This window comes from Podarcis filfolensis, assembly GCF_964270895.1.
Source record: "Podarcis filfolensis genome assembly, chromosome: 13".
In the NCBI taxonomy this organism is placed as follows: Eukaryota; Metazoa; Chordata; class Lepidosauria; order Squamata; family Lacertidae; genus Podarcis; species Podarcis filfolensis.
In genome coordinates, this window is record NC_139615.1 from 33,069,806 (window position 1) to 33,081,499 (window position 11,694).

Here is an 11,694-nt window from a genome sequence, read left to right on the forward strand (position 1 = left end):
TCTAGGTTGTTCACAATAACGACACAGGGAAAAATCTTAAGGCAGTTGCGTGAAATCCACATTACTGCATTTGCAAAGAATAAAAGTGAGTAGATTTCACTATACAAAGGTACAAGCAATTCTCTTCCTGTCCCCATCCTCTTGTCTTCCTGGTTGTGGAGATGACAGAATTTGAAAATACATCTAGAGCTGCTAGACTCCAATAATTCAAATAATTTTAAAGCCCTGTCATCGCAGGACTAGAAACTGGCTTTTTAAGAAACACAAACTGAGGACGATTTCAACACTGTAATGGGGCATGAGAGAATGTACAGAATAGTAAAATTATTTGGTCCCTTTCCCAAAGCCCCAGTAAGGAACAGTATAGAATCTTGGCTGTTTCACCATTTAAAGATGGGGTTCTCTCACCTTATTGCAAGATAGACAAGGAACCCTTACTAGGGAAGGCAACCAGTGTACACAGAGTTAAATCAAGTATACAACGATGTAATTAGGAAATGGGGGAAAGGAGGGAGAGACGCTTACAGCACATACATTGACTCCAATCCTCTCCACTTTCTAAGTCTTCAAGGAGAAAGAAAAACCCACATTCACACCTTTCCAGTCATGAGGACTAACAGCTTGCTAACGAAATTAGTCTCTCCATCGTGCAGAAGCACCAAAATCAGTGTTAAATATACCTGCTTGGCAGTGTTTGGTAACACAGACGTTTTCTTCTAAAGACTTGGGGCAGGAGGAGAGAGAGAATATAGGCATTCGATGTGACTCAGCTTTATCATGTGAATGCAAAAAGTGTCATCCCATTTAAAGGAAAATGTCCAGATAAATCAGTCCCCTGTTCGGCTGTCAAGGCAAAGCTTCCTTCGCTTCTTCCGGTGTGATTTCCTGAGAGTAAAGCTCTGTGAAGAGGGCAGGTAGCCAGTACTGTGGTTCCACTGGAGCTTGTGTATCGAGCCACGCCATGCCCTCTTTCAGCAAGTGATCCTGCAAAAAGCCACAGATTATTATTTGGAGAGGAGGGCTATCACAAGTGGTTTTGCACTTTCCCCCCAATACAATGCAGGCAGGAGAACGTACGAAGAACTAAGCCCATCTAGTCCAACATTCTGTTCTCACAGTAGCCAACCAGATGCAGGAACTGAGTGCAACAGGACTCTCCCAGGAGCAGGCTTGGGGAACCCTGAGCTTTGTAGGGGGGAAACCCTAGAACGGGGGGAGGACTGAGCATGCTCAGTGGCCACAGAATGTTGACTTACTGTTGGGGAAGAAACAGAAATTTGCAGGAGGGTTCATGGAATGGGTAGCTTAGAATCCTCAACAGAGAAGACTCCATGCTGCAACATTTAGTTTCAAGCAAACATGTATAATGATACGCACTTTTGCCTAACCTACACAACTTCTAATGCAATATTTCACTTTCCTAGCTGCCAAGAGGTGGGTGCTCTTTTCTTTTTATAATGTAACTCATTGTTTACATACCAAAACTTGCTTCGCCCGTTCCGCCTCCCACTTCAAACTCGACTTGATCTCGCTGATGGTCACGTACCCCTTTTTCTGAAACGGAGAGTAAAGAAAGGAGGCAATTTCAAAACAGGTCACTCATCAGAAAAGCCCAGCCAACACTAAAAACAACAAGGAGACGTTCAACGCACACCATCTTGTAAGCAAGGACTTAAGACTTCAGGGGTAGATTACACCTGCAAAATGACCCAGGGTCATGCCCTCAGCATGGGGGGTTGGAAAAGAAGTTTAGGAAGGGCTTCTGACTAGGAAGAAGCAATGTCCGCTTGTCAGGGACTGGACTGAAGAGGACCAGATTGAGGAGGAATGGTGGAGCTCCCCCCGCCCTTCTGTCTCCCAATAGAGGCCAGTGAACTATGGGTGACCATAAGGATGTCAATGAAACACACACACATACAGTCGTACCTTGGATCCCAAATGCCCTGGAACTCGGACGTTTTGGCTCCCGAACGCCGCAAACCCAGAAGTGATTGTTCTGGTTTGTGAACGTTCTTTTTGGAACCCGAATATCTGATGGGGCTTCTGCGGCTTCTGATCGGCTACAGGAGCAAAGCTGCGATTTGGTTTTTGAATATTTTGGAAGTCAAAAAGACTTCTGGAACGGATTCTGTTCGACTTCCAAGGTACGACTGTATAGGCAAGGAATTGAAAGCTCAGCACAAGAACTGTTAATCAACCCCTGGAATAATAGCAGAAACTGAGTCAACTTGGCATGGGTACCTCAGCAAGTTGTATCACAACCGTATGGTCCATATTTAGTTCAGCCGGCACAGACTGGATCAGGTAGGTCCCACCAACAGGAAGGATCCCAAAGCCGTTTCCTAGAACTTTCAACTTCTTAATTGCCCGGATGAGGTCATCTCTGAGGAGCCAGGGAAAGAAGAGTCAGAGCAAAGGATGGTCTCGGCGCATCAGTACCTTCAACCATGTCCAACAAGGTGTGCATTATGCTGTGATTCAGTGGAAGCACAGAAAAGCTACAAAACATAGCACTGGGTGCAGAAATGAGTTACCTGAGAAACAGAGTTTTCTTTTCTTTTCTTTCCGAGCACAATTCAAAGTGGTGGTGCTGACCTTTAAAGCCCTAAACGGCCTCAGTCCTATATACCTAAAGGAGCGTCTCCACTCCCATCGTTCAGCCTGGACAATGAGGTCCAGCTCCAAGGGCCTTCTGGCAGTTCCCTCATTGCGAGAAGTGAAGCTACAGGGAACCAGGCAGAGGGCCTTCTTGGTAGTGGTGCCTGCCCTGTGAAACACCCTTCCATCAGATGTCAAGGAAATAAACAACTATCTGACTTTTAGAAGACATCTGAAGGCAGCCCTTAAACAGATTTGCACCAACACTTTAAATTGTGCTCAGAAACGTACTGGGAGCCAATGTAGGTCTTTCAGGACCAGTGTGATGTGGTCCCGGCAGCCAGTCCCAGTGACCAGTCTCACTGCCACATTCTGGATTCGTTATAGTTTCCAGGTCACCTTCAAAGGTAGCCCCACGTAGAGTGCATTGCAGTAGTCCAAGCGGGAGATAACCAGAGCATGCACCACTCTGGCAAGGCAGTCCATGGGCAGGTAGGGTCTCAGCCTGCATTCCAGATGGAGCTGGTAGACAGTTGCCCTGGACACAGAATTGACCTGCGCCTCCATCAGCTGTGAGTCCAAAATGACTCCCAGGCTACACACCTGGTCCTTCAGGGGCAGTTACCCCATTCAGGACCAGGGAGTCCTCCATACCCACCCGCACCCTGTCCCCCAAAAACAGTACTTCTGCACTTGTCAATGTGCACAACTGATTTAATTATTTCTGGTGGGCAGCTCTGCTTCATTACCCCAGACATTGCCAGTGAACCTTCGGCAGCCACAACTAATTATGCAAAGTGACGCAAAACATATTACATCCCCCACTGCAGTGCAGTCTCCAAAGCAAAGCTTACTGGCTGACGTCTTGCGCAAATTTTCCTCTCCCCTTGAGCACTTGCTGGTGAAGTTCTTCCAGTGTTATCAGCCCTAGCGGGAATGAGGAAGCAAGAAGCATGTTAACACACAGCCATGTATACAAGGAATTTGAATCCAACCCAATATGTTAGCAGGCTAAGGTTGCAATCCTATACTTAAGTTGACAGAATATGCACAACTTGCAGACTTAACATATAGAATAAGAGAACGAGAAGAACATACGTTTTAAGAAGATTGGAAAAGTTTATTGAATATATGGGAAATAGTTGTGCACAGCTGAAAACGCCGGCAGCGTTAAGATAAATTCAACAGTGTAAACAAGTTTTGATGGAGGCAATAATGGAATACTGAATGGTATAGTTTTTGTAAAACATGCAGGGATTTATGATATGTAAAATGAACCATGGAAAGAGAAGAATGGAAGTCATTGATATCTTAAGGATGTAAAGTGAGTATTTTAAATTGTAAAACAGAAAATTCAATAAAAATTACACACACACACACACACACACACACACACAGAGTGTCGTACCTTGGTTTTCAAACAGCATAGTTCTCAAACATTTTGGCTCCCAAACTCTGCAAACCCGGAAGTGACTGTTCCAGTCTGTGAACTATTTTTGGAAGTCGAACATCCAACGGGGCTTCTACGGCTTCCGATTGGCTGCAGGAGCTTCCTGCAGCCAATCGGAAGCCGCGCTTTGGTTTATGAACGTTTTGGAAGTCAAACAGACTTCCGGAAAGGATTCCGTTCGACTTCCAAGGTACAACTGTATATATAAAAGGTTGCAATCCTATACACTAGTTTTCCCCAACCTGGCACTTTCCTGGTATTTTGGACTACAATTCCCATCAGCCCCAGCCAGCGCAGCCATAGGTCCCTCCCCTGAGTTCAAGGCGGCTTCCTCCATAGTAAGAGTCTTACTCTTACTGACGCATGAAATTCTATGCACAACTACCAAGAAATAAGACCCACTAAACACAGTGGGATTTACGCTCAGAGTTGTGTTAATGTTTTTAGGGGGCTGGACTAGCATGGCCAGGATACATGGTCACAGATACCGGCCACCCATTCGGAGTGGCAGGCAGGCATTAGAGAGAACTGCAAACACACACACACACACACACACACACACACACACACACACACACACCTGTGAAGATTGGAAACTATCCTCACCTCCATTTCTGTGCTTTAGGGCTAGACAGACTTCAATAATCTGAACGCCAAGCTCGTAGTAAAAATCTCCAACACCCAACATTTCTGACCAGAATCCTTTGCCAGCTGCGGAAGAGGGAATGAAATATGGATATGAATATATGAAAGACAAAAAAAGAACGCTGTGTTATTATTATTTTAGACTCTCAAGGACCCAATTTTGCAAGTTTAGATTTTTTAAAATAAAGACAAAGGCAAAGGAACTTCCTAGTCTGGCAAGTGTCAGAATTCAAAGGGGACAAGACCTGTTCTCTGCCTTCCCTATCCATGATTTTTGGAACATTTCATTGGGAGTGGTTTTCCATTTGGCAGGGAGAAGTCCATGGAAAGTTCTTTACGCTCATCCAATTCTCCTTCTTACTGACTGTAAATTTAACTTGCCTCTGAGCAAGGACAGGTTGGGGATAAGGAGATATAGACAGGCCCACAGTCCACTCCCAATAGCAACATGGCTTGGGAAGGCAGAGTATGGATAAAATGATCCCTCCTCAGAGGGCTTACAACTTATACTGTGATAACTCTTTTTTGATTTGAGAAACAATGCCACTCCTTTTTTTTATTTTTAACGGAAACACGGAAGATCGAAGCACCAAAGAAAGACCAGCAGATTCTGCAGAAACCCTTCCTCACCCTGCTTCTCCCCACCCCCTAAATCCCTGCCTCCCCCATTTCTTACAGGCTAGGGGATCAACCCCAATCGTTGCACACATGTCCTGGAACTGGACTCTGAACTGTGGGTTTTTACGGATCTCTTGCTTGTGTTTGCTGGCAAACTCTTCGAGGTTAGTTTTAAATGTATCCAGCTGCTTGGACATCTGTAAACGAAGCCAGAGGATAGAAAAAAGAAACAGAGTTAAAACGATCTGCTTTGAAAGGCTACTAATTCGAAATATACCTTTGAGACCTAGAACAGACTGATGTTTCATAAGGGACAACTCTCTGTCGCCATTACCACAAAGAAACGATTTATGGCAAAGCTTTTTTGCTCCAGCGCTGTCTTCTTAATAGGTTGAAGACTAATGCTGGGATTAAGCCAATGGGTTATCCATCTCCGTGTCCCATCCACTGGTGAAAACTTGCTGCATATCATATACCCATCAACAGACATATCACCTATGTTTTTTTCTATTCATTTCTCCAAGCTGTTGGTTCCCCCTGATCAGCGCAACACCCTGTGACAATGGGAACCACGGGCTGATAATGTGCATCATGTATAGAAGCCTAGGCTCATACAAGAGCTTTTCAGATTCACACATTTTGCAGTGGCCCTCCTTTTAACGCTAAGATCAGACCTTGGTGTTTCCTCATTACATCTCTGGAGATGTAATGAGGTCGAGGGAACGTTCTTTCATATGTGGTGGACCTGTAAAAGGGTAAAAGTGTATTGGGAAATAATTTATAATGAACTGAAAAAAATGTTTAAAAGCACCTTTCCAAAAAAACCAGAGTCCTTTTTGTTGGGGATAATTCAGATGGAAATTCCCAGGTGTCAAAAAAGGTTATTCATATGTACACCACTATGGCGTCCTGTGTTTCATTAGCCCAAAAATGGAAAACGAGCGAGGTCCCAACCAAAGAAGAATGGCAACTTAAGCAGATGGAATATATGCAGCTTGTGGATCTAACTTACAGAATAAGAGAACAGAAGAACACTCTTTTAAAAAAGATTGGAAAATGTTTACTGGATATATGGGGGATATTGTGTACTTGAAAACGTTGGCAGCATTAAGATAAATTCAACAGCGTAAATAAGTTTTGATGGAAGTAACAATGGAATACTGAAAGGTTTAGTTTATATAAAATATGCAGGGATTTTATGCTATGCAAAATGAACCAGGGAAAGAGAAGAAGGGAAGTCATTGATACCTTAAGGTTGTCTAAATGAATATTCTAAATTGTAAAACAGAAAATTTAATAAAAAATTTATATAATATAATAAAATAAAATAAAATAATAGTAATAGTAATAGTAATAGTAATAACAACAACAACAACACCTTGGTGTTTCCTCATCTCACCTGGACTAATTGGTCTTCAGCCAAAACTGTCCCACGTTCCTTGTATTTGGCCTACAAAGGAAAAAAAAGTGGTGATAAGACACACAGTGATATATAAGCCATTCCCCCCTCCTGGATGTGCATCTCTGATTCTTAAACATCATTATGGGAGCCACAATGGCTACGTTCTCCTTCCATTGTCAGAGGAAGGATACCTCTAAATGCCAGTTGCTGGGAATTGTGGCTGGGCAGAGCGCTGTTGTGTTCATGCCCTGCTTGCAGGCTTGGCATGGGCTCTGGTTGGCCACTGTGAGAACAGGATGCTGGACTAGATGGGGCATTGGTCTGATCCAGCATACTCATCTTATGCTCTTATGAGAATACCCTGTCCACAGGATTGTTTGGCAAGCACCCAAGACTCGGCTGTCTTAAGTTGTAGCACCAAAGCGGAGCAACTCTCCCTTCTCTTGAAGGCCAGCAAGCTGCAATTCTGCCTGTTCCAGCTTCCTAAGAGCACAATTCAAATGGTTTCTGTGCGCAATTCAAAGTGTTGGCGCTGACCTTTAAAGCCCTGAACAACCTCGGCCCTGCATATCTGAAGGAACGTCTCCACGCCCATTGTTCAGCCCAGAGACAGAGGTCCAGCTCCGAGGGCCTTCTGGCGGTTCCCTCACTGTGAAAAATGAAGTTACAGGGAACCAAGAAGAGGGCCTTCTCGGTAGTGGCACCTGCCTTCTGGAATGCCCTCCCATCAGATGTCAAGGAAATACAGGAAGTAACTACACAGAAGAAATCTGAAGGCAGGCCTGTATAAGGAAGTTTCTAAGGTTTTATTATGTTTTTATATATGTTGGAAGCAGCCCAGAGTGGCTGGGGCAACCCAGCCAGGTGGGTGGGGTGTAAAAAATAAAATTATCATTAATTATTATTATTATTATTATTATTATTACTATTATTATTATTATTGAATACGACATCCCTATTTTCATCAGAGAAATGCTAGAAGGGATGCTCCATTAGCCTCTACTGGAACCGAAAAATAACTACTGCACAAGTTGTCAAGAGCTTGTGTAGCTTAGCTGCTAAGAGACTGAGCTACGAACCAGGAAGTTTCAATCTCCCTGAGGCAAACCACTCTCTCCTAGCCTCAGTCTCCACATCTGCAAAATGGAGGATAATGCTTACCTTACAGGAGCAAAGGGAAAACCTGTGGCCCACCACATGACTTTGGACTACAATTCCCATCATTGGAGCATTCGCTGGTGCCAATGGTACATGCAGTCCAACAATATCCCAAGGGTCACAAGCATGGATTTAGTTGGGCTTTAGTTGGGGGGGAGAGGCAGAACCTCAAATTTGTATTGGTTTTGATTATTTTGGAGGAGGTGCAGCTGCCCCCCTGCACCCCCTCGGCTACGCCCATGGCCACAAGTCTCCCATCCCTGCTTCATCGTTCTCCTGAAGCAGGGACACATATCTTCAGTACATTTTATTTTATTGCTATGGCTAGTGACTGATGCAAATAAAGATTCTTCTTCTCTTCCTGTCTCATCAGACAAAAGCGCAAAGGAGGCAAATTCCAGCAAGGGATTTTAAGAAGCCAGGGAGCCCTAGTTTAAGCGAGAAGTGCAGCAGATCGAGAGAAGCAGCAGCAGCGAATGCCTGGGGTGATCCCTGCCAGCTGCAGGATACAATAATGGGCAATGGGACTGAAGAGAAATGCCTCTGAGCACGTGCAAAGTGTGTTTCTCCACCACCACCCCTTGCCCAGTCTGGGGTTGAAGCAGGGCCGGATTTAGGTTTGATGAGGCCCTAAGCTACTGAAGGTAATGGGCCCTTTATATGTCCAGCTGCCCTTTGTCAACAACAAACTGTCGCTGTTTTTGTTGTTGAATATATGCTATATGGTAATTTATGGACCTCACAGGTATCTAAAGCCATTCGCACGTAACAAAATATGTATTTTATCAAAATAATTGTTGAAATACAATTAAGAAGTATATTCATAGTGAAAAAATTATTAAGCTCTAACATAAAATGATTTTTCATGCATAACAAACTTAATAATGCAAACACATGTGGCAATAACAAAAGTTTCTTTAGAAACACAATTTACATCACCGGAGCCTACACAACACCAAACACTGTTGCTGTATGTAGGCTTTATTTTATTTGTTTTTTATCTTATATCATGGGTAGGCAAACTAAGGCCCGGGGGCCAGATCCGGCCCAATCACCTTCTCAATCCGGCCTGCGGATGGTCCGGGAATCAGTGTGTTTTTACATGATTAGGATGTGTGCTTTTATTTAAAATGCATCTCTGGGTTATTTGTGGGGCCTGCCTGGTGTTTTTACACGACTAGCATGTGTGCTTTTATTTCAAATGCATCTCTGGGTTATTTGTGGGGCATAAAAATTTGTTCATTCCCCCCTCTTAGTCCGGCCCCCCCACAAGGTCTGAGGGACAGTGGACCGGGCCCCTGCTGAAAAAGTTTGCTGACCCCTTTCTTATATTTTGGAAATGCACATCCAGGTGTGTGGTTTAATTTTTTTGGGGGCCCCCAAGAGAGTGGGGCCCTAAGCTATAACTTGTTTAGCTTATACAGAGTTGTTCCACCTGGCCTCTGGCTCAGAATCTGTTTGATTCCCTCCCCCTTTTTCTTTTTCCTTTCTCCTCCTATGATGAGATTGCTCCCGAATTGTTTTAATGTTGTATCTTAATCTTTAAATTGTATTTTAATCAACTTGTTTTTATTATTGGTTGTTAGCCGCCCTGAGCCCGGTCTTGGCTGGGGAGGGCGGGATATAAATAAAAAAAATATTATTATTATTATTATTATACGTAAATCCGACACTGGTAAGGGCGAAAGAGCTTCCCGGGGAGTGGCAGGAGGCGCAAACTGCAGCCTCTTCGCCTCGTAGGTGGAGATGCAGCCCCCTCCCCTCCTACAAAGGCTGGGCTGGCGGTGGGGGGAAGACAGCAAGCGAGCAGGACGGGAATGAAAGGAAGACCAGCTGGAGGAGGAGGAGGAAGAAGAAGGAGGGAGGAAAAGAAGCCTGACCTCGGCCAGCTTCTTCTTGGCGATGGCCCCGGCCCCGACTCCCCGGCGGTGCATTGCTGCCAGCGAGCGGCGTCCGGGCTCGAGCCTCTTTAGGGAGATGGTGGAAAGGGAGTGGATTTGGGGGGCGGGGGGGGGAAGGCGTTATTAAGCACATTAGAGAAACCTCTACGTCATCAGTGCGCGACAGGAAGGAAGCTTCTTTTGGGTCGGTGCTTCTGCCTTCCCACTGGAGAGCTCGCCCAGGGAGTCCCGTGGCTGCCTTTGGAGGGCTGCGGGCGGCGGGGGGGGGGGGACACGGGTAGGGTTGCCACCTTTATTCTGGGAGAATGCGGGGTGGGGTTTTTTTGGGGGTGGGGGCATTTCCCCCTCCCATCTGGTGCTGAAATGTCCCCAATAATTAGAGACGCCAATTCCCAAATGAGAAACAAAATAAAAAATTCCTTCCAGTAGCACCTTAGAGACCAGCTAAGTTTGTTATTGGTATGAGCTTTCGCGTGCATGCACACTTCTTCAGATACTTCTTCAAATTCTTCAAATGAAAATTCGCATATTTTCAGGGTGGCATGGCAGATAGAGTGCTGGACTCGCAACATTTAAATCATAGTTTTTTTTATACCCCCCCCCAAAAGAGGATATTGTTTTTCTTTTTTAACAAATGGAAATGTTTAATGCATACTTTCTAAGGGTTGTGTATATATTTTTACATTAGTAGAGCTTTCAAAAGTCACTTGTTTTAAGAGGAATAAGGTTTTAAGATTGGGCTATTAAGAATTTTAGGGACGCGGGTGGCGCTGTGGGTAAAACCTCAGCGCCTAGGACTTGCCGATCGCATGGTCGGCGGTTCGAATCCCTGCAGCGGGGTGAGCTCCCGTCGTTCGGTCCCAGCTCCTGCCCACCTAGCAGTTCGAAAGCACCCTTAAGTGCAAGTAGATAAATAGGTACCGCTTTATAGCGGGAAGGCAAACTGCGTTTCCATGTGCTGCTCTGGTGCCGGTTCGCCAGAGCAGCTTCGTCACGCTGGCCACGTGACCCGGAAGTGTCTGCGGACAGCGCTGGCTCCCGGCCTCTAGAGTGAGATGAGCGCACAACCCTAGAGTCTGTCAAGACTGGCCCGTACGGGCAGGGGTACCTTTACCTTTACCTATTAAGAATTTAAGGTTTTACAAACAAGCTAGTACAATGGAACCAAGATGGGGACTGGAGGGAAGTCAATTGAGTTAAGATTTATGATTTGAATTGCTATAATTGTAGTGTTTTGCTTTGTTTTTATATAATTTTTTATTTTTGTTTTTTTGAAAAAATTAATGCAGTAAATTGTTATCAAAAGAGAGAGTCATAGGTTCAAATCCCTGCTGAAATGACATCGAAGCAACCCATTACAATCTCTTGCAGCCTCCCAGGATGGCCCCTCTAGGATTTGTTATACACACATGCATGTATGTGAATTTGTAAATCTTGTCTGTGCTTGGCTACCCAGAGCTACCCATGCACCCTTATAAACGCGTGCATTTGGAGAGGATCCCAAACTTGACAGTGGGTGAGCACACTATTGCCTCACTTAACCTGGAAAAGAGACACCTGACACCCCGTTCTTATTCTATGCAGCTATGTAACCTCATTTATTATTATTATTTATTTATTGAATTTATATACTACCCTATACCCAGAGGACTCTGGGCGGTTCAAAGAAAAGATCAACATAAAAACCACAATATATTTAATCAAAATAAAAACAACAACCCAATAACACCCCCCCCAAAAGAACTGCAACATGAGAATCTGACATTAGGTCAGATAAGCTGCCTTAAGCATTTAGGTCCAAAATTTCCTACGTCAGAAATAGCCCTAAAAAGGAAAAGCAGGACAGGCCCAGAGTTTGGAGCACTCCTTAAAAGAATTACTGTAATACGGTAGTGCAGTACATGACTTTCTTCTGAAGTCAA

General features: G+C 44.5%; 1 protein-coding gene across 1 annotated transcript; it reads right to left on the bottom strand.

Moving 5' to 3' along the window:
• Positions 1-274: 274 nt before the first annotated feature.
• Positions 275-9,873, bottom strand: SNF8 (SNF8 subunit of ESCRT-II). The gene is made up of 8 exons (XM_083581636.1): positions 9,752-9,873; positions 6,711-6,761; positions 5,370-5,508; positions 4,655-4,759; positions 3,453-3,525; positions 2,242-2,383; positions 1,480-1,554; positions 275-984 (listed from the first exon to the last, which is right to left on the bottom strand). The coding sequence occupies exons 1-8, from the start codon at positions 9,803-9,805 to the stop codon at positions 847-849; spliced, it is 777 nt and encodes a 258-aa protein (XP_083437762.1). The 5' UTR covers positions 9,806-9,873; the 3' UTR covers positions 275-846.
• Positions 9,874-11,694: the final 1,821 nt, after the last annotated feature.

Excerpts from the sequence above, each read along its gene's own strand:
- SNF8 (XM_083581636.1), bottom strand. The coding sequence starts at position 9,805 with ATGCACCGCCGGGGAGTCGGGGCCGGGGCCATCGCCAAGAAGAAGCTG. Across the intron at positions 5,509-6,710 it reads CTGAAGACCAATTAGTCCAG|ATGTCCAAGCAGCTGGATAC; the intron begins GTGAGATGAGGA and ends CTTCGTTTACAG. Across the intron at positions 3,526-4,654 it reads CCTAAAGCACAGAAATGGAG|GGCTGATAACACTGGAAGAA; the intron begins GTGAGGATAGTT and ends CATTCCCGCTAG.